A 24,683-nucleotide genomic window follows, 5' to 3' on the forward strand; every position below is an offset into this window, starting at 1 on the left:
ACATTAAAAAAACTTCTTAATTGAAAGATTTATTAAAGTGTAATCTTACAGCTGAATGATTAAAAATGAGGGCATTACCAAAATTCAATTATGATTTAAAAATGTTTGTTGCAGCTTATTTTTTTAAACAAAACCTACTAAAAAACAAGTTAAAGATTAAAAATTTAGAAATATTTGTCAAAAGTATTATTTCAATTAAATTATTATTTTATTGTTTTTCGCAAAATTTTGAAGTGTTATCGTGAGCATCCATAATTTCGTCTTCTTACTGCTGGACGCTAAAGAAGACATGAAGAAAAACTTTATTTCGGGTATTTACTGCAACTTTCAGTTGGAATCCTTTTTATAATGCGTGTGACGCTGAAGTAATCGGATTGCGCAGAAAATTATTTTTTTCGTTGTATAGATGAAAACAAAAAAGCAGATTTATTCATTATTTAACAGATCTTCGGACCTATGAATCAACGAATCTTTGAAACAGCGAATGAACAAATCTGCAAGTTGGAGGACGCTGATTTGTTGTTTTCACTTATTCATTGATAATTGGGTTGATTCGCTCAATAGTAAACATGCTCATATAGTGGATTGTTTATTTGTTGATTCTCTTATGATCGGTTAACTAATTAATTTCCTCATTCACTGGTTCGCTTTTGAAACTTATTTGTATAATTCATTGCTTCCTGTGTATCTTTAAAAATGTGCTTTTACTGAAAGTTTATAGTCGAAATAAAATTTTACTTCGTGTCGTTCCTAACCTCCTTAACTAAGACACGAAACTATAGACCTGCAATTGCCAAATGATGATTCGTGGAAGAGTTAAAGGGGTTGCGAGAGTTAGGACATTTGTTTTAACCTGTAACCTTTGAAACTTTTAGATAGAGTTATATCCAATCAATAATTCTTTACTTTATTTCATATTTCGGTTACCCTTATGAAGTTAAAGTAAAATGCCATTGAAAAGAAAATGGATAATTTTTTTAATCAATATTTTTTTCTAATAACACTATACTGTATAAATCATGAAAATATCATACATTTATAAAACTTCCATTCTTATTTTCCCTTGCGCTTATCAAATGAAAATAAAATTACCAAATTTATTAATAAAGAAATGTAATTCTCTAATAATGATCTTCAACTTTTACAGCAGTTCGTTTCTATATCATAGAAGCTAAAACGAACTCTGCTTATTATAGATATATTTTATATAAATAGAAATATATTTATATATTTCTGCTTGTTTTATTCATTTTCAGTGAGAAGCATACATGACAACTGAAGTACATAATGTACGTAAAATAAGCATACATTACAAATTTTTAACTGGACAAAATACATCTCCATGACTTCGAATTTAACTGTCGGTTCTGAAAACTGACTTAATATAGTTAATGATAAAACGATGAACGAATGATAAAACGAAGTTCATTCTTTTTATCAAGTGTTTTAAAAATGAATTCTTTTATTGATAAATACGTTCGCCCAATTGTCTTTATTTACTTTATCTATGAAATTAGGGTACCGTCGAAAGTAGGTTAATCGATTAGGGATCCACTGTCGAAAAAAATTGGGAACCTCTGCTATTAAAAGTTTCAGCCAAACATTTATTTCTTTTTTAACCACTGGTTAAAAAAGATTTTGACTATATACGGTAACTTATAAAAAATTATTTTCTTTTAATTGTTTCACTAATAAGTTTTTCAGGTAAAGGGAAGAAATTCATTGCATTATTTTTATCAACGTCATCGATATTTTCTGATGTTGTTTTGATGACAAGTAATACGTGCAACAGTTTTCAGTCTCGTGGTAAATTTTATTTTCATAACTTCACAGTAATTATGAATTTATTTAACAGATAATTTACGAGGGCTAGTTAAAAATCAATCGAAAGGTAGAGTACTACTTTACGTCACTTATTATAGCAACATGACGTGAACAAAAAAGAAATAAAAATACAGCTGTTTCGATACTATCCTTAATGCAGAAACACAGATAATTAAAATTTCTAACGAAAATCGACCCACTCATCAAATTTTTATGCATTAGTTAATTTCCATTTCTTAGATAGTCTTTATTTGCTTTGGCCTTTACCAAATTTAAATCCATAAGTGTTAAACGAGTCAAACTCTGAAATAAAATGAGCTTATTTTTTTCAGTGGAATTATGAATTTATTTGATGTCGAATTATGCATTCTTTACATATAAATAACGCCTATTACATAACTGTTAAAAGCCTATTATATTGCCTGTCATATAAAAATCAGAACATATTTTTTAGAAATATTTTTCATAGTACCAATATGCAAAGTAATTTAAAATTAAACAGCTTGGGCTAAACGGAACTTATATTTGAGAATTTTGACCGAAAAAGGGTTAAAAAAAGCTATTATCAGCCAATATTTTGTCTAAATTCCTAAATTTAGATATCGATTCACTCAATATTTTATAACCACATTTCATAATCAGTCCATATTGAGCCTATATAGTTTTACCCGATTCAGACTTTTGTCCCTTCAAGCATTTCTTGTAAGACCTTTTGGGACCAGGACACAATTGTTGCTAGAAGAGCTTAACATAGAATGATTAACAGAAAAAAGAATTCTGTGGAAAAGTTAAGTAGATAATAGTGTTAAGCGTTTCCTTGGAGACATCTGAAAACGACAAACTCGACAACTACTTCAAATTTTTAGTCAATCAACAAAAAAAGAACAGCTTGTTAATTATTTATTTAGTTTCTGTTGCGCAAAGAAAATGCAGCGAAAACTGCTACATTTCCATTTAAATCTGGTAGATTCGAATCCCAGCTGTGACTGGTTGATACGAATTTAGCTACAGGCTTGCACCGACCGCAGTGCAAACGAAAAATGTTCTTGGTCGTAGATGGATCACGGGTTAGAATCCCCTTGGCGTCGGGCTAACATTGGGAGATTTTTGTGGTTTTCCTAAACCAGGCAACGCAATTGCGGGTCAGTTTATCAAAAAATCCTCCATAAATGCTACTAATGCTTGATCCAGGAGTCCCTTTGTCTTCTGGGTAGGGTTCAAAATTACATGGCCACGGAGTTGAGCATTGATTGTCGTAAACTATTCANGAAGAAAATAGGGAACCTCTGCTATTAAAAGTTTCAGCCATTTAACATTCTTTCTTTTTTTACCACTGGTTAAAAAAAGATTTTGACTATATTCGATAACATATAAAAAATTATTTTCTTTTAATTTTTTCACTAATAAGTTTTTTAGGTAAAGGGAAGAAATTCATAGCATTATTTTTATTTACGTCATCGATATTTTCTGAAGTTGTTTTGATGACAGGGAATACGTGCAACAGTTTTCAGTCTCGTGGTAAATTTTATTTTCATAACTTAACAGTAATTACGAATTTACTTAACACATAATTTACGAGGGCTAGTTAAAAATCAATCGAAAAGTAGAGTGCTATTTCCCGTCAGTATTTTTATAGCAACATAATGTGAACGAAAAAGAAATAAAAATAAAGCTGTTTCGATACTATCCTCAATGCAGAAACGCATATAGAACGAAGAGAAAAATTACAATTTCCAACGAAAATCGCAGGAAAATTGACCCACTGATCTAATTTTAATTTGTATTTTTTTATGTATTAGTTATTTTCCATTTCATAGATAGTCTTTATTTGCTTTGGCCTTGACCAAGTTAAAATCCATAAGTGTTAAACGAGTCAAACTCTGAAATAAAATGAACTTATTTTTTTCAGTGGAATTATGAATTTATTTGATGTCGAATTATGCTTTCTTTACATATAAATAACGCCTATTATATTGCCTGCCATATAAAAATCATAAAATATTTGTATTTTTTAGAAATTTTTTTCATGGTACCAATATGCAAAATAATTTAAATTTAAACAGCTTGGGCTTAACGGAACTTATATTTGAGAATTTTGGCCGAAAAATGATTAAAAAAAGCTATTATCAACCAATATTTTGTCTACATTCCTAAATTTAGATATCGATTCACCTAATAATTGATAATCATATTTCATAATCAGTCCAAATTAAGCCTATATAGTTTTACCCGATTCAACCTTTTAGCTCTTATTTAGCCTAAATATTTTTGTCTGACCACTCGCGACCTTTGTCCCTTCAAGCATTACTTGTAAGACCTTTTGGAACCAAGACAAAATTGTTGCTAGAAGAGCTTAACATAGAATGATTAACAGAAAAAATATTCTCTGGAAAAGTTAAGTAGATAAGCGTTTCCTTGGTGACATCTGAAAACGACAAACTCGACAACTACTTCAAATTTTTAGTCAATCAACAAAAATTTAACAACTTGTTAATTATTTTAGTTTCTGTTGCGCAAAGAAAATGCAGCGAAAACTGCTACATTTCCAATTAAATCAGGTAGGTTCGAATCCTAGCTGTGGCTGGTTGATAAGAATTTCGCTTCAGCTTCGCACCAACCGCAGTGCAAACGAAAAATGTTCTTAGCCGTAGATGGATCACGGGTTAGAATCCCCTTGGCGTCGGGCTAACATTGGGAGATTTTTGTGGTTTTCCTAAACCAGGCAACGCAATTGCGGGTCAGTTTATCAAAAAATCCTCCATAAATGCTACTAATGCTTGATCCAGGAGTCCCTTTGTCTTCTGGGTAGGGTTCAAAATTACATGGCCACGGAGTTGAGCATTGATTGTCGTAAACTATTCAACACTGGTTATGAAACAAAATAAACCTACTTCAGACGAAATTGAAGCAATAGTTAGAAAAAATTGAAAATTAACGTTAGTTGAATCTTGCAAATTCTCATTTCATACTCGTGTTTACGCAAAATGAGTGCCAACGTATTTTTTTAAGTCTCAGAATATACTTTTAGGAAAGTGTCCCCGAATGTGCATACTGCCTAATTATTCAAAAAGGAAAAATTCCATACTCGCGTTTACGCTAAATGAGTGCCAACGTATTTTTTTAAGTCTCAGAATATACTTTTAGGAGAGTGTCCNGCTATGAAATAAAATAAACCTACTTCAGATGAAATTGAAGCAGTAGTTAGAAAAAATTGAAAATTAACGTTAGTTGAAGCTTGCAAATTCTCATTACGCAAAATGAGTGCCAACGTATTTTTTTAAGTCTCAGATTATACTTTTAGGATAGTGTCCAAATGAGCATACTGCCTAATTATTCAAAAAGGAATAAATATCGATTTCGTTTAAAATTTCATAACTTTCCCTCTTAAATACGCAAGAGATTACTGTCAAGATTTCACTAGGTTCGATGCCCCATAAGTCGTGCCGTATTTAATTTGTGATCCGCATTTTCTAATAAATCAGACACGTTTTACAACTGGCTTATTCAAAACTACAAGAGGTTGTTGTCAACATTAGAAATTCGTGACATTCATATCAGAATTTTTGCTGAACCATCTGACTGTGATTACCTTTGCTACAAATAATCGTTGATTTATTAGAGTGTGCATCACGAACCGACTCTCTCCCATGCTCAGAAACGTTTTCTTTAACTTTCGGGACTTATATATATCACAGAAAAAGGGTGTTCCTCGATTTGATTTGTTGCATAATTAAATTATTTGAATGCAGAAATGGCTATCGATTCTGTACGTGAATGTGGTGTGAATACGAATGATTTTAGATAATTACAGTTTCTGAAAATAAGATTGAGGTAGCCTTAAATTTAATAAATATCGCTTATAATAAATTTTAAAATAATTTAGACATAAAAGCTACATATTTTAAATGCATAAATATGTCTCTAAAGTTATAAGTTAGTCAAAAATTTTAGGTTTCTATTAATGCCTTTTTTTCTTGACATATTTTAAACAAGCATTGAACCTCTTTTAGTTGTAATAATGTGCGTTAATATTTGTATTAAATTCAATACAATAGCAAATGGATTATCGCTATAAGTAGGTTAGATATTTCATGAGTGATCACTTAGTTTAAACGAAAGAGTCTTTGAAAACTTTTTATAAGTTTCCTTATTATGGATAAATATTAATTTTTTTTAAAGAAAATATTTTGGATGTTACTATTAATTTTTAAAATAAAAGTTCGGGCGCTTGAATTTCCCTTACGTGTAATGTAAAATAATCAATTTAAGATAGAAGTGTCGATTTTTACTTGAAATTCGAATTTAGTTCGTGAGCTGTACTACATACAGAGGTTCCTTTTGCGCACAGAACAATCATTCTCATGAAAAAGTAATTTTGAATAAATAGGGACACATGTTTAACTGGTTGAGAATTTATTCAAGATACAATGTTCATTTTGACTATAAAATGACTTTTGATACTAATTTTAAAATTATATCACATCTAAAGATAACGAATAACTGAGTACATTTTTAAATAACGTACACAAATTTCGTAATTGCAATCTTATTGACTTAAAAAAATTTAGCAGAAAATTAATGAAATATTTCACTTTTAATAATAAACATATTCATTTCCTCTAAAAGGTTACAGGTATACACCGAAGAGTCATTACATTATGACCACCCTGCTAATAACATGCAGGACCACCTTTAGCCCTCAAAACTGCTAACACACGCCGTGGCATTGATTCCACAAGGTGCTAATAGGCAGTCTGAGGTAACAAGAGTTCACCAACTGGTCCTGAAATTCCCAATTCCCTCACATTGCGAGGGGGTAGCGTGGCAGCACGAATTTGGTTTTCCAAGAAGGAAAACAAATGCTCTATTGGATTAAGGTCAGGTGAATTTGGGGGCCATGACGATTCGACCCTTATGACATGGTGCATTATCCTGTTGGTAAACACCATCCTCTCTCCTGGAAAAACTGTTGCCATGAATGGGTGAACCTGGTCTGCAACTATGTTCAAGTAGCTTACAGACTTCATACTTTGTTCTATTAGGATTATGGGTCCTAATGTGACCCATGAAAACAATGTTCCTGGGCGAGAAACCATGAAAACCTGGGTGAACCCATTGTTATAGATGGAGGGTGGTCATAATGTAATGGCTCTTCGATGTATATGTCGTAGAAGAATTTTAAAATCAGACATTTTACAATACGATGGGTTAATTGAAAATGTCTACAGTATTTTCTTATCTGTCTGATAGTTTTCTTGCTTATTTCAATTACCCTAAATGTCCAGAACATATGTACGAGGAATACTCAATCAGACTCAGTTTGCTTAGACTTATTATCTTTCAACTAGGCTATTTACTTTTCTAGACTTATTGCACAGATCTTAAAATAAATTAGGCTTAATTATTGATATATTTTCTCAGTAGCTTCAGGACATGTGAACTGAGTCGTTGTGGTTTAGCTAGGGATCGATCAAGACTAATTCAGGCCCAAGGCCCACCAAATTTTCCGGGCCCCTTACGAAATATTTTGAAATTAAATTACTGAAGAGAAGTCCTTAGAATGAAAAAGAATCTCTGCATGATTCAAGAGGAACATTCTAAGAAATATTAAAAGCCGTCAATTGAAGATTATTTTTCTTAGATAAAGTTTACGTAACTATCAAACGCATCAATCTATTACGTATCAAAGCAAAATACAAAACAGCAAAACAATGTTAAGTCAAAATAAAATTAGTTTGGTGACCACAAATAATTGGAATCAGTGATTTTTTCTATAAAAAGTCACTGATTAGCTGAATTATATTTCATTGTAGCTGTAATTATTTTTTTATTTAGTACTTGAACCAACACAAACCTAGCCCACCTTTCACTAGAGTTCAGCATGTATGCTAAGATTTGAAGAAAATTTAAAATAAAAAAAATGCATTTTTTGAGAAAAACTGTTCTTTCAGTATTTAAAAGAAACAGTATATTGAGAACTAATTTTTGAGGCCCCTCAGAAATTGTGGGCCCTAGGCCCATGCCTATTGGGCGTAGGCGATAATCAAGTCATGGGTTCAGCGGATTGAGCGTTCGCTTTCCAATGAGGTGATCCAGATTCGAGTCCCAGCGGCAACTGTTTGAGACGAACTCTGCTCTTAGCTCACACCATCCACAGCTCTAGTTTAAAATATCCTCAGTGTTAGGCGAATCATGCGAAAGAATCCCTTTGCCATCGGGCTAAACGTGAGTGGTTTTCGTGGTTTTCTTCACCATGTAACGTAAATATGGGATAATCCCTCCACGTAAGCTAGTTTCACCCGATACTTAATCTAGGAATTTCCTTATCCTCTGGATTGGGTTTAAAAATACAAGGAAATGGAGTTGAACCTTGATAGTTGTAAACTCAGAATTTGATCGACTGTTTAATGTCAGTTATAAAATAAAATATAAAAAAACATGTCAGCTGATTGCAGTAAATCTGAAACAATTAGGTTAAAAAGAAAATACTTGTGATATTTTCAATTAGTTTGGCGTATGGCAAAATAATATGGGCTATTTGAAAAGAGCCAGATAATTCAATTTGCTTACGGCAAATAAAAAATTTTAAGATGGAAATAAAGGAAAAATTATTTTTATTTATTGCATTACAAATTCCAATACATTATACTCCATGAATCAAACATTTTTGAAACGTATTTTTATAAATTAACCATACCAAATATAAAATTGCCGCAAATATTTTTCTTTTTAATTTGCGCAAGCTAGTTCTACAAGAAAGCTATTAACATACTTTTTAAGTTGCGCACATCAAAATGAATACTTTAATTTTTTGAATTTATGTTATCTAAGTAATTTTTGATTTAGTACAAATTACATTATAGTACATTACATAGATAGTACAAATTAGTTTAATTTTAGAAATTCTAACCACTGAAGCAGTTGAAGTAGTTATTGTTTTTAAAACGATCTTTCTTGTGAAATACTTTTTGTTTAGCGAAGTCTGAAACACATTTAGATCTCTTCCGCAAATAAACAGTCCATTCGTTACTTAGCAGATCCTCCAGCATACAGCCTATAATCCTCGCCTTAAATCAAGTACCAAATTTAGAACCAAATTGTCCACAATCATGGTCCTAGTCTTAAAGATTCCTCAAAGTCCAAAGGGTTTGTTTTCGAGTGTTTTAATCCGAGAGGCTGCAGCTTGTGATAAGAAAGCTTCCACCAAGTGTGGATTAAGGATTAAAATGGTGGGCGCCATTTGTTCTAAGGTGGAAGTGGCGTTATTAAGAACATGTTATGTGGGTGGACTATTGGAATGTATTGGTTTTCTTGTAGTGCTGGACTATATAAGCTGCTCAATAAGTGCACGAAGCACTTGTGAGTTGCTTGTTGGATCGAATCTTCTTAAAGCACAAATTCGCAAGTGGTAAGTTGAATTCATATATCGTATAATTAAGTTTCATTTAAGTTTTCACCATTGCTTATTTCATAGTTCTAGGTTTTAGATCGAGCAAAGTAATACAATTGTACAATTGTAGTTCTTGTAATTTAATATTGTTAAGTTTCATAGACATTAATAGTGCTTTTTCTCGATTTTGCTGAAATGACTGAGATTTTCTTTTAGCTTCTAAATGCTAAAATCATCATATAAATTCAATTTAAAATTTGTCAAAACATTAGAAATCTCTAAATATTTGATAACAAAAATTTTAAAAGCTTTTATGCAATTGCAACACGTACTTATAATATACTACAATAAATTCATTCATAAAATTTATTAATTGAATATGTATGCACTTATTTACTTTAAAATAACTTATTGAGGGTATTAAACTTTGGGTGCAATCACATAAGGAATTAATTTCAAAACAACGTTTGTGCTACTATTCAACATTTATATATTTATGAAACTTAGACACTGCAAATATTATTAAGAAATTTTCTCTTACTTAGGATTATCTTTATATTAAATCTCGCAGGTTAGTCTATAGAATAATTATTTTTTATTAAACTTTATTTATGATTAGATATAGTCATATATAGTTCAACCCTAAAAATAAAATTGCTAACTAATATTATACATAGTAAGAATGTTACTCATTGTCAAAAATTAGTAAAAGTAAATGAGGTGCCTAAATTTCTAGACAAACACAAATAATGTTTTATATTGCCATTTCATATACTTAAACTGATAATCTCTATAAAAACATATCAGTATAAAATGTAAAATGGCAATGATCTATAATCGTTTTACATTGTTTTCAGGTTGTTCTTATTGGACAGAAAAATCACATGATGAGATCTTTAATTAACAATGAGTATTAATAATTGTATTAACGGTATTTACCTATTAATTATTTATTTATGTCTTATTTAACGTTATTTTTATTGTGTTCTACTTTGATTACAGTGTCGTTAATACACAAGTTATTTTCAACTAATTTTAAAAAAAAATTGTGTTTATATATTTAATTTATTTTGTCTTTTCAGCTATTTTTGCTTTATTTTTTTAAAAATAGCAAATTATAATTTTATTCAAAGAATCGATGTTATTCAAAATCTGAAACTTAAAACTAAAATTGATGTTTCTTTATTATAAAGTTATACTACATATTACCTCATTATTATATGATATTATATTATATTACGATAAGATACCTCATTATGCAACATTTCATTATAAACATATTGGTTTACATTTATTAATTATTAAATAAGTTATATTAAGTTTTTAAAAAGTTATATTTAGTTTTATAAGATCTATTTTCTAAACTTGTGTGCATTCAACATGTGCTAGTAGAATAATTAGTTAAAATAGCAATAAATGTTAGGAATTAGTTTTCGCAGGAGTGCTAAATAATCGTTAGTAAGAGAGGAGCATTTAAAAAAAAATTTCAGTAATTGAAAATTAAATAAACATTTAAAGAACCAAAGTTTCTGAATGAAGTTGAAATGATAACCGAGCAAAATGTAATAAAGTTAAAATTTAATTCCAGTAAAAACCGGAAATAAATTTGTACTAACAAAACAAAACTTTTAGTGATTTTTTAATTGAATTACTTTTCATTTTGATTGATAAGTCTTTTTATAGTCGAGAATTAAAAATGATAGCAAACAAATCGGGGAAATTAGCATGCAGCAGCCACAATTAACCCTCTTAGTTATATTATAATGACAGCTTTGAATTAAATTAAAAACAATTACAAAATTATTGATTTTTCAAGTTATAAATCATTTAAGAAATACCAAATTAGATTGCAACATAAAATGTAATAATATAGGAAAATATTATAGAAATTTATTAAAAAATAACTTTTTATTTTTAATTCGTTATTATTATTATTAATAATAACTTTATTTTTAATTAGTTTCAAATAATAATTTGCATTTAGGTTAGCATATGAAAATGATAATCAGATTATTTATACTTTTTATGCTTAACCTATAGTATACAATGCATGTAAATAGTGTAAATCTTCAAATTATTTAAGAAGTGTTTAATTTATTAATTAGATGAAGCTATAAATTGCAAAATAAATAAAAACAAGCTACAAACAAATATATATAGAAAGATGAAAAGATTCCCCTTTTTATTGAATGTAATGCACTTACATTTATATATATATTTTTACACACACACACACACACACACACACACACACACACACACACACACACACACACACACACACACACANCTTCACATTGTGCTCGCCAACCCCCCGGAACTACTTTCGCAATTCGAATTGACTTCGCATGAGCATTGAATATTTTTTATTTTATGTATTTTTTAGTTAAGTTTTGTATGTATATAGATTCTTTTTAAAATGAAATTCTAGTAATATATTACATATATATCCAGATAAACATTTGATTTATAAACATTTAATTCATTACGAAATACATTACCAATCTATCTGTAAATAATTATAAATTTCAGTGTTTGGAAGAACAACGTATTCTTTATTCTTACATAAGCTCATACCACCTTTTTTTTCTAATATAAACTCACAAAATGAATAAATATCAAAGAAAAAGATTAGAAAATGAAGAAAAAAATCATGGTTGTCCGATATTTGTTGATAAAATTCATTTCTCTCAGGCGGTAATAATGAAACATCATTAAATCTAAGATATAGCTCTAAATTGTTGCTGAACCAGCTTAAATTCAAAAGTATAATTAAAACAAAAATGTAGAACCGTTTGCTTGATAATATGAGCTTTTCGCTTCTAACCTTTTATTTCTTTCTAACTTACAACGCAGTTTGTTTTAGTTTTTACTGTCTACGTGAGAAAGTAATTTTCATTCAGAATGGGATATAAAAATGTAGGAATGCAGAGTTGGTATCTCGATCCTGATTGGTTGTTGAAGCATGACATCTGTTTACGTTAGCAACTGTTCTTTCCATTCTCTTTCTACGAAGTCAAGCCCATCAAGTATCTATTCTCTTAAGTGCCACATTCTATATTCTTTCACAAAGAATTAGATTCTTTTACTATATATTTCTTAACACAAAGACAGACACGAAGAAATTTAAAACATATACAAACTAATTATGAATCGAAGTTGCAAGGTACACAAAACAAAAATATATCACCATTACAGTAAAATGCAAAATCAAATAATAAATCTAAGTTAAGGGAAAGACCTTGATGAGAAAGAATTATATTTCAATAAGCGCTGTATTTACGCTGTATTTAATTAACTTCACGTTATTTAACATTCTAACTCATGTGGAGAAACTTAGCTCAACTTTAACTTGCCATTTTGCTTATAAACGACCAGCTGGTGCTGATATTATTGGTCTCATATTTTGGTATCCCTCATATTCTTCTTGAAGTACAAGTACCCAATTTTGTAAATATATATGTCTCAGTGTTCATGGTTATGACAGCTCACTAGTTTTATCTTTCAGTTATTTCTTGGCAACATGAAAAATTAATCTGGTCTTTTTTTGTTGTGGTAAAAGAGAAATATGAAAAGAAATGAATTTTAATAAATTTAGGTCATTGGTAATTGCTTTAAAAATAAAGTAATTTTCATCTTTATAAAATTTTTTGCACAAATACATCTAACATTTCAGTAAGGACCTATGTTAATAAATAAGGGGAAAAAGTTTGCAAAAATTAAGTAGGATTATAATTTAACAACTTAACCATTGTTTTTCTTTCTTTTTTTTTGTATGTAATCAGCAATTTTTAAAATAGTTTAAGTGTATTGACTAGAATCTGGGAGTATAGTTTTCCGATAATATATATTTTTTCATTAATAACTGATAATAACAACTCATGTAAACAGTGTAGATCTGCGAATCGGTTAATAAGTATGTATTAAATTATTCAATTAATATACGCATAAATTAAAAAAATAACTATATAAATGAAACTTTTCAGTTTTTTACAGAAAGTAATTTATCTATGTACTTTCTTCAAAACAAAGTAAATAAATTCTTTTGTAATAAATATACAAAATTAATTCTACAAATAACAGTTTTTTCGATAATTTTGCCGAAGCAATAAATACTTTTCAAAAAAAAGTAATTTTTATTTTCAGTTAATTTTGCGCAAATTTATATGTAAAAATACTGAAAACATCTTACTTTAAAAGGAAAGAAGAATCGGGGAAATGTTATGAGTTTATAATTAAGTTATGTTTTAAAAAAATTTTAAACAAAGTTTTTTATTTTACATTTTTACCTTAAGTTTTGCAAATATAATATAGTTCTTTATCGCCAGAATGAAAAAAAAGTAATTATTATCCTAGTTATGGAATTGTACTTGTGATCTGTATGAGTTATTTAAACAGATTTTATTATCCTATAATGTAGATCACGTTATTAGTTATAGGTACTTTTTCTAACTATGTGTATACAAAATTATCCGTCAATTTCATAGCAGTCTTTTAAATGCGTAACTAAAATAAAAAAATTCTACATTAAAAGTTTCAAATTATTTAGCTAAAGAAAAAAAGTCCCGATGAATTGTTATTTACGTCAATTACTATGAAAAAAAAGTATTTATTATCCTAGTTATGGTATTGTACTAGCGATCTGTATGAGTGATTTAAACAGATTTTATTATCCTATAATGCAGATCACGTTATTAGTTATAGGCACTTTTTCTAACTATCTGTATGCAAAATTATCCGTCAGTTTCATAGCAGTCTTTTAAATGCGTAACTGAAATAAGAAATTCTATATTAAAAGTTTCAAATTATTTAACTAAAGAAAAAAATCCTGATGAATTGTTATTTACGTCAATTACTATAAAAAATCATCAGAATCAGTTCATTTGTTCGATGAAATTTGAGAATGTTAATAATGATTGCCTTCCACTTAAATTTTATTTATTATTTACATCAACCACCTCGAAAATCATGATTATCAGTTTATTTGTTCCATGAAATTTAAAGGTTTTCATGTTGATTCTTTTCCATTTATTTTTTATTTAGCCGAATGGATGGAGCCACGAGACGAATTTTGTTTCAGATAAATCACTTCGAACCACAAAATCAATTTATATTTGTTCGATGAAATTTAAAGGTGTTCGTAATAATAGCTTCCCCCTTAGTTTTTATTTATCTGAAGACTTATTTAAATTATTATTTAGATTCATCACTTTGAAAATCATCAAAATCAGATTATCTGTTCTGTGAAATTTAAAGGTGTTCCTAATGTAGCCTTTTACATAGTTTTTTTTTTATCTGATACATAAACTAGCTTTGTTGACTTTATATAAACCTTTATCACGATTGTTCTCTTCTATAAGTATTCGTAAACTTTTGGTAACGTCTTTGGCTTATTCTCTCATTAAAATTAATTTCTGATCTATAAAATTATAAATCTCAAATAATTTCATTTTTCTTTTGCAATACAGTTAATAATCTTCAAATTCTCTATTAGAACATACTTCTTATAATTGTTTTCAATTTATTTTTTTACTTTCAGAATGAATATGTGGCACTTGAAAAATATTCCAGGTTTGCTTATTCTGTGTATATTTCAACTGGTTAGCTGCGATTTCTTCAGAACTCCAGAGTTTCGAGATATCTCGAAACTTAAATTTAAAAACGAATATGAATCTGAACCTAATTTGCTTGTCTCGGTTAATAGACATCAGCTTTTAAACAGAATGAGGACCACATTTTTTCGAAAGGCACCAGATATTGAAAAAGGACTTGTGAGTGACTCCGGCGAAAGAGAAAACCGAAGAACCTCTCGAGCATCTGAATTAAGTCGAGCTGCTTTGATTCGAAAATCAAATGATAATTCTCTTTTGAGTAATTCCCGCGAGAGAGAAAATCGAAGAACCATTCGAGCATCTGAATTAAATCGAGCAGCTTTGATTCGAAAATCAAACGATAATTCTCTTTTCAGTAATTCCCGTGAAAGAGAAAATCGAAGAACCATTCGAGCATCTGAATTAAATCGAGCTGCTTTGATTCGAAAATCAAACGATAATTCTTTTTTCAGTAATTCCCGTGAAAGAGAAAATCGAAGAACCTCTCGAGCATCTGAATTAAATCGAGCTCCTTTGATTCGAAAATCAAATGAAGATTCTATTTTGAGTAATTCCCGCGAAAGTGAAAATCGAAGAACCTCTCGAGCATCTGAATTAAATCGAGCTGCTTTGATTCGAAAATCAAACGATAATTCTTTTTTCAGTAATTCCCGCGAAAGAGAAAATCGAAGAACCTCTCGACATTCTGAATTGAATCGAGTTGCTTTGATTCGAAAACCAAATCACGATTCTAATTTGGAAATAAGACACGAGAGAACAAGTATTGATAACAGTAGAGATATTGAAAGTTATCGCGCAAATGGAAGAATCGAATATTTTTCAAGAACTTTGCGTATCAAACCGTTAAATGAGAGAACAAATAGCTGGTTTAAAATACCCTATCCTGTTTTATTGGAGCTTTCTAAAAATAGCTTGTTTGGCTCTTTTAGTTCTATCCCCCGAAAGAATTTCGATACAAGTTCAGAACCCACTTATATGAATGAAAAACAGCTAGAAAGAAAAAAATTTTACGGTTTGAACAACAATAAATTAGCCAGCGAAAATAGAATAAGAATTCGAACAAATTTCATTGACCGTACTCTTGTTGGAAATTCTAAATCACGGGCTATTTATGATTCTTATAAAAAAGATCCTAATAAGGAAACAGAACGTATAAGCAATGCCAAGCGTATATCAAGTGAGAAATTGATAAATCTGCAAAGGGAATACGATAGTCAGAGAAAAAACTTTGGATCTCGAGGAAGTTTATATAGAAGAGAAAATGAATTTAGAAAGGAAGATACTATAAGATCGAAACAAGAATCGGAGAAGTTAAATAGCAAAACTCAATACCGTGCAATCTACAGCCCGATTTTAAAGGGAGGAGAAATAATTCGAAGACAAGAAAGTCTCAGGATGAGATCAACGGAAGACCTGAGGAGAAGGAATCGTATATCTGACAGAAGAAGTAATCACAATAACAGGAAACTTTTTTTAAAAAGTGATCAAGAACGTAGGGCTGAAAGAATTGATAGAACAAAACCAGAATTGAAGACACAAAATCGCAATGTTGAGTCACACAGTAGTTCTCAACGTTTTATTTTCAGCCGAGAACAAGAAGGAAGAAAGGTAAATTTTGAGATGAGATCCAGGAGAGAATTGAAAGTATTGAATCGTAAGTCAGGAAGTAAAAGCAATCGTGATTATCGAAATTTTATTACCGGAACTGAGAAGGAACGTCGGAACGAACCAAATATAGATACAGAATCCCAATTAAAGGTACAGAACAGTGAAGTTGAGAGTCGTAGAAATTATGGATCTCGTCGTCTTATTCTTGGACGTGAACGAGAATGGAGGAGGGGAAATTTTATGATAAGATCACAGAGAAAATTGAAGATACTGAATTATGAACGTGGATCTCGCATGAATCAGGATTCTCAAAGAGTTGCTTCTAATAGTCAAAGAGAGCGTAGAATGGTAGATTTAACGATGAGATCAAGGAGAGAATTGAAGAATCTGAATCACGAAGATGGATTTCGCAGGTATCAGGATTCTCAAAGAGTTGTTCCTAACAATCAAAGAGAAGGTGGAATGATGGGTTCAATGATAAGATCAAAAAGAGAATTGAAGATACTGAATCACGAAGATGGATTTCGCAGGTATCAGGATTCTCAAAGAGTTGTTCCCAACATTCAAAGAGAACGTGGAATGATGGGTTCAATGGTAAGATCAAGAAGAGAATTGAAGATACTGAATCACGAAGATGGATTTCGCAGGTATCAAGATTCTCAAAGAGTTGTTCTCAACAATCATAGAGAACGTGGAATGATGGGTTCAATGATAAGATCAAGGAGAGAATTGAAGGAACTGAATCACGATTATGAATCTGGCATTATTAAAAATTCTCAAAGAGTTCTTTCGAAGAGACAAAGAGAACGTGGAATGGCAAGTCCAATGATGAGGTCAAAAAGAGAATTAAAGATACTGAATCGTGATTCTGAACGTCACGCTAACTATGAATCTCGAAAAATCGTCTACAACGATAAACAAAAGCAATTAATTAAAAGTTTAATGCTCAGACGAGAAGAAATACACCATGCATCGGATCATAGGTCTGATTCTGAACGCCAAGATAGGGATTTTATCAGAAAACTAAAACCAAGAAAGGATATGTTTGTAATAAGATTGAAGAAAGATGTGAAAATAATGTATCCTTGGACGTTGCAAAGAAGTTCGTCTGAATCAAGGCAGCACATTATTGAGCAAAGAAGTGAAAATTTTATGGAGAGGAGAGAATTAAATACGCGGAGAAATAGTTACATAAGAGAGAAAGCCCCAAAGTTACAGTCTTTCAATCGAATTAGAGCCAACGTCAAGGCTCCTATGCGAAGAAGCATTTTTGAAAACAGAATTTCCATTATAACTAGGAATATCGCGGATAAAATGGATAAATCCCGCAGGCATTTTGGAATGGAAAATAATGGCAGGAACCAACAAAGTCGCTCAACCATGCTTCGCCAAAGAAACTCTCAAAGTAAATCTGTGCAATATGACGCACTTTCTTCAGATATGCGAAGGGTAAGATCTTCTGGATATAATTTGAATTCAAGAGAGTATACCAGGAAGGAAAATAGAGATTCCAGGAGTCGTTCATACGATGATTCAAGGAGATTTTTGGCAGACCACAGAATTACTGAAAAGGAAAATAGAGATGAGTTTGTTGATAGAAGAATGGTTTCCAAGAAGAAGTTAGTATTAGGAAGTAGATTTTTGCAGCGTTATGTAAACGCTAATAACAACGAATTAACTGTTGTACAGAATTTATTGCCAGTCAAACAAGAACATTCTAACATAAAAATGAGACTGAACTCTGAACGTAGCAAAGAAATTCGATTTTCATTGTTGTCTCGCATACGTAATACTTCCACGCGAGAATTTGCCAAACCATCCAATTCACGTTTGATACAATATCAAAGAAAAGAAATGAGACAGAATTCTGAACGTAGTAACGAATTTAGACTGTCTCTGTTGTCTCGCATACGTAGTACTTCTACACGAGAGTTTGCCAAACCATCTAGTTCACGTTTGATACAATATCAAAGAAAAGAAATGAGACTGAATTCTGAACGTAGTAACGAATTTCGACTGTCTCTGTTGTCTCGCATACGTTATACTTCTACACGAGAGTTTACCAAACCATCCAATTCACGTTTGATACAATATCAAGGAAAAGAAATGAGACTAAATTCTGAACGTAGCAGCGAATTTCGACTGCCTCTGTTGTCTCGCATACGCAGTACTTTTACACGAGAGTTTACCAAACCATCCAATTCACGTTTGATACATTATCAAGGAAAAGAAATGAGACTGAATTCTGAACGTAGCAGCGAATTTCGACTGCCTCTGCTGTCTCGCATACGTAGTACTTCTACACGAGAGTTTACCAAACCATCCAATTCACGTTTGATACAATATCAAGGAAAAGAAGTGGCTACTCTACTATCTTCAAGACAACATACCACACGCATTAACACAGCAAGAATATCAAGAACTCGGGATTTGAATATTAATTTCAGACAATATTTTAATATGAAAAATAACGACAATCGTAAAATATACGGAAATTCTGATAATCGTAAACTGCTGGTCAGTANCCAAACCATCCAATTCACGTTTGATACAATATCAAAGAAAAGAAATGAGACTGAATTCTGAACGTAGTAACGAATTTCGACTCTCTTTGCTGTCTCGCATACGTAGTACTTCCACACGAGAGTTTGCAAAACCATCCAATTCACGTTTGATACAGTATCAACGAAAAGAAATGGTTACTCGACTATCTTTAACACAACATGTAACACACATTAACACAGCAAGAATATCAAGAACTCGGGATTTGAATATTAATTCCAGACAATACTTCAATATCAAAAACAACGACAATCGTAAAATATACGGAAATTCTGATAATCGTAAACTGCTGGTCAGTAAAATATCGCCATCAGCACAATTAATCGATAATCATTTATTCGAGGGTCAAAACATCTTTAAAGAAGATACTTATTCTCGATATGTGAATTCTGTCGTAACAAGGTCTTCCCCAACTCAGAGAAAAATCTCAAAAACAGTAAGTTTATTTGTTTATTTTTTATCGAATTTAATATCAGTTAGAATTAAAATCAGTTAGTTTTTATAGGGTATAAGTTGTTCCATACAAAATTTAAATATACTATATGGAAAATTGTTACAGATGAAAATTTCTATTGTTTTTCAAGAGTTTTAACTTCATTTGAACTTTACTTAAAATTTATTAATTTCTTTAATTAATTTCTATTATTAATTTCTATTATTAATTTCAATTATTAATTATTTTATAAATTATTAATTAATTTTTCAAATTTTACACTATTTCTATCCTTACCTGAAACCAAAACTTCGTTTCATTAAATTAATGTTCGTTCGTTTGTTTAACAAATATTTTAAGTAAATAATTTTTTTCAACAAATCAATTATAGCTTCATCAGTTGCTTAAGCTTATAATTTCATTGTTTGAAATGACTCAAACGTTTGAATTGCTAAAATTAAAAATTCACTGAATTTTGATATGATTTTCCTAATACAAGAACCACATAGCTCAATATTAACTATAATAGTGTTCTTTTAATTCTACGCAGTTTACGTGCTTTAACAAAATTTGAAAACATATTTTATAAATACAAATTAATCTTTTTTAAAAATGTATATATAATATAAAAACATAATACATGAAGAGCTTAGTGGAAGAAGCAGGTAAGTGAAATTTTAGTTAAATTAAATGAATGAGTTTCTGTGGCTCATTTTTGTTCTTTCGCTCAATCTTCATGTTTTTGGCTTTTTTGTGAAGGGATAATTCATAAAATTTTTGAGGATTATTAATTTGACTATAACTCTTTTATAAAGAAGGTTTTTTAATGAATTTTGGGTGTACATTTACTTGTTTTAATGGAGGATGTTCAAGGTTTTTAAACGAGTATAATTTTGTTTGAAAAGCTAAAATAAAAATTCATATATTTGGATTTATATTCCCGAAAAAAAAATTTAATAACCTTAATTTTATTTTATAACCGGGGTTGAATAACCGATCCAGTTCTGAATTTACGTCTACCGATGTTCAATTCTGTAGCTTTGCTATTTTGAACCCAATCCGAAAAACAATGGAACTCCTGGATCAAGTATTGGGAGAAATTTGCCTTCGTGGAGGACTTTTTGATGGAACTAACCCGCATAATCGTCACATGGAGCGGAGGACCATGAAAACTTCCTCACAGTTAGCCTGACGTCAAGGGGACTCTAACACAGGATTCACCTTCCACTAAGGATATTTTACATTCTCACTGCGGTTGGTGCAAGCAGTGTTCTGAAATTTGTTTCGACCATCCCCTCGCTTACAATCGAACCCAGATCACCTTATTGGGAGGCGAGCTCTCGATCCCCTGAGCCACCACGACTTAGTGATCTTAATTCGAAACAAACTGGTATCAATCTAACATATGGGAGATGATGTTTCAAGTTTTCCATTTCTTCCACAGTTTTCCTTTGAACTTTCAGCGCCCTAACATTTGACGCCAATTGAGTGGTTTTCTAAGGTTGTTTGACCATTTATTTCAAAGCGCACTTACCTCTTTCATCTACCCGAAAAAAAATCAACGAATGCCACTTACCTCCTTCTTCCACTGAGTATTTTCGGAATTAATGGATTTAGCAAGATAATTGAATATTGTATGTTTACATAAGACCAAAATAAGAACTTTTCCCGAGAAATCTCAATTGTTTTAAAAATGTCACTTACCTGCTTCTTCTGCTTCATAAGTCAGAATTAATCAATCACGTCCTGAGTCCCTCTAATTCAAGTTTTCTTGTTTAACTTATTTGTTTAAACAATTACTTTTTGAATATCATTAGCATTAATAATAAAATCATACCCTCATTTTCTTTTTTTTTTTCTTAGGAAAGTTTCAGTAGAAAAGAGATGAGCTTGTCACCCACCCAAAAGAATTCCGGATTATTTGATCAACTATTTTTGAGGTAAATATTCAAGAATTTTTTGCAATAGGGAACGTAACTTTATTGATTTGAGAAAGAATGTTATCGCATCCTTCCATCTTTAAGCCTTAAATGTTATTACATCCTACTTGTTAACATTCTTAATTGAAAGGTTAACATCCTTAGAACTCTATTGATCCTGAATGAAACTTACAAAACGTGTTCTTTTACTTTTTTAATTTAGGAGTTTTTATTTTTTGTTGTTCATTTAGTTTACATTTCATGAAGTTATTACTTATACAGTATCCATAGCACCAAACGTATGTCTATTTATTATTTATGAAGTAGTTTTCTAACATTACATTAAATTTGTTAAATTTGTATAATTTGATTTTAAATTGCATATGAATTGCTCATCATACACTGAGAAGCAATTGTTAGAATCTTGTATTAGAGGGAGGACTATTCATTTTAGTTTTATCATCAGTTAATCAGTCGTTCTGATATTACTAATTGTCTAAGTCAGTTGATCTGAAATTAAAATTTGTGGCATTTAATTGAAAACTTTTTAAATAACTCCTTGAAAAGTTCTCACGAGATAAAAGATTTTTAAAATAATTATTTTTAAACCGTTAACTATTATACAGTTTAGAATATATATTTATACCATGTTTGCAAAAACAAATTCCTTCTACGTAAAAAAAAATGCAATTTTTGAGTATCTTTGTTACCTGTGTTCTTCTTTCGTGACTATCATATTATATATCGTTTGACTCATAACTGTAAATCGCTTTAAATCATTTTAGAATATTTTAAAGAAGATAGACATGTAAAATCCTGCGATAACTCTATGTAAAATCCTGCGATATTTAGTATATGATTATCGAGCACTTATAATCGCTTTCTTAAATCTTAATCTTAATCGCTAAATCACTTAAATTCAAAATCGCTTCCTTAAATCGGTATTAAATAGAATATTCGTCAACGTTAAAATACAACAACAGAAAGTTAGACAACTTTAAAATACAACAATGAATCACTGATAATATTTAAAATTTCGCAATTTAACTTGTTTACTTGCAACTTAACTTCGTTTGTGTCAATTTGTGTACAATAGAAATTTGTCTTACAAAATTTTAATAAATATACAATGTATTTTTTTTTTACTTAGAAAAAAATGAAAATGTAAGATTAAAATTCATCAATGGGACACTGGTAAATTTTGAAATACAACAGAATGTTAATCAATTTTAAAATCCTATAATGAAATATTAGTATTATTTAAGATTAAACAATAATGGTTACTTTGGAATAATGAATACTTTTAAAATAAAACAGAATGCTATTCAACTTTAAAATGCAGTAATGAAGTAGAGGCAAAATTTAAATTTCCACAAAAAAATTTTTATGACGTAGTACAGTTTTACTTGACAGTGTGCGTTAATTTCTGTAATTGCTTGATTTGACAGTGTGTGTTAATTTCTATATGATAAAAATTCTTTTTGTACAGTTATATTAATAAATTTTTATTATATTTTTTACATAGGAAAAATACAGCATTTTCTCTGGGCTTTGATGTTCTCCTAGGATTGGTGATACTTGCATTTGTGATAGATGATTCAGACAAAGGATTCTTATCTCGCTTTAAGAATCAATTCAATGGATTACGTGCATTTTAAATGTAGTACTGACATTAGAAATTTGTGTTTATGATAAAATTTGAACTATTTTTTCGAAAACTTAATGTCAGTTCGTGAATTTCTTAGTCTTAGATTGTGTGTTGTATGTAAATCGAAGAAATGTAGAAATAAATCTATGTAGATGTGCAATTATTTATTTGGTTTTCTTTATCAAAATGGTTTCATTGCTGGTTTAATTTTCGTCTCTGTTAATGTAAGTTGGTTTACAGTAGAATAATCTTCTCACTTTTAACTATGTTACAATTTCATATTTGTTCAACATTGTTCAATAATATTGTTTAATTAAAATTATAACATTTTTAATTGTTGCATCCAGATTTTGAAGGATTAAATCATAGTAACATTTAAAAGTGGTTTTGCAATAAGAAGGTGTTTAGTATAGTTAGACTAAGAGTGCAAGATCCAACGAAGCACTTAAATAAAAGGCCCTTAAAAGGATGGATTATTTTATATTTCATTGGGTAATTTTCATTTAGTAATTTGATTTACATAAGTTATTAGGAAATTAGAATTTTTTTTTTATCAAGCTAAATAATTTATGTTTATATTTATAAATTTTTTTTCAATTGATCCAAATGCCTAATAAAACGTTATAGAATTTCATTTGCTTTAATCAATACCAGTGTTATCTGTAAAATTAAGCGTATACGTAGTAAGCTTTATTATCTTTGTACTCTAGTGCGTAGTATTCTTAGCATGTAGTAAGCGTAATTTTAGTTTAAGAGTTATTTTGCATTGAAGCATTTTTCTTTCTTTTTTTGACCTCAAACATTTTGTTCTACTCTAGTACGTAGTACTCTTAGCACGTAGTAAGCGTCCTTTTTGTTTAAGAGTTATTTTGCATTGAAGCATTTTTCTTTCTTTTTTTGACCTCAAACATTTTGTTCTACTCTAGTACGTAGTACTCTTAGCACGTAGTAAGCGTCATTTTAGTTTAAGAGTTATTTTGCGTTGGAACATTTTTCTTTTCTTCTTTATTTTTTACGGGGGCCGCTGGCCTCAAACATTTTGGTCCAGAGTGCCGATCTGTTACAGACACTATGCACAGTGCCGTTCCTGGCGGGTACGCAGCGAATGCCCCGCACGCAGGCGCCCAATTTAAGGGGCGCCAAATTCAACTATTCGAAAAAAATCAAATTATAGCAAATTATTAAAAATCAAATTATTAAAAATCAAATTATAGCAAAGCTGTAAACTTTGATTACAGGAAGAAACAGTAAACTAATATAAGAAGTAACTTCTACACTTTGCTTCTACACTGGAATTTATGACCTATATTGTACGTTAATAGTCTATTTTATTTGATGTCGAAAAAATTTTTGTCATATTTTTTCGTTGTTTTATTTTATTACGCCCATTTTCATAATCAAACACTTACACAAAAGTGACTTTAGTCTTTAAGGAAACTATTCAGTTTAAACCTCAAACTAAAAATGTTTATGAAAATTGGCCTTATCATCAGAATTTAAGCTTAGTATATAGGGGCGCACAAAATTATTCTTGCACACAGGCGTTCGCCACCCCAGGAACGGCACTGACTATGCACCTTCATGTTCCATTGCACAAACTATAGAACAATCATGGTTCGCTGCAGACCGTGTGTGGGCGCGGAATAGTAAATGGAATGCAAAATTTCTCGTTAAAGCCAGCATAGCA

The 24,683-nt window shown here is 30.3% G+C and overlaps 1 protein-coding gene across 1 annotated transcript; it reads left to right on the forward strand.

The window, feature by feature from the left end:
- Positions 1–9,072: 9,072 nt before the first annotated feature.
- Positions 9,073–23,156, forward strand: LOC107449336 (trichohyalin-like). The gene is made up of 4 exons (XM_043050436.2): positions 9,073–9,232; positions 14,754–19,432; positions 21,293–21,369; positions 22,874–23,156. The coding sequence occupies exon 2, from the start codon at positions 14,755–14,757 to the stop codon at positions 19,018–19,020; it is 4,266 nt and encodes a 1,421-aa protein (XP_042906370.2). The 5' UTR covers positions 9,073–9,232; position 14,754; the 3' UTR covers positions 19,021–19,432; positions 21,293–21,369; positions 22,874–23,156.
- The last annotated feature ends 1,527 nt before the right edge of the window (positions 23,157–24,683 follow it).

The sequence above is a fragment of the Parasteatoda tepidariorum genome, chromosome 5, assembly GCF_043381705.1.
Source record: "Parasteatoda tepidariorum isolate YZ-2023 chromosome 5, CAS_Ptep_4.0, whole genome shotgun sequence".
In the NCBI taxonomy this organism is placed as follows: Eukaryota; Metazoa; Arthropoda; class Arachnida; order Araneae; family Theridiidae; genus Parasteatoda; species Parasteatoda tepidariorum.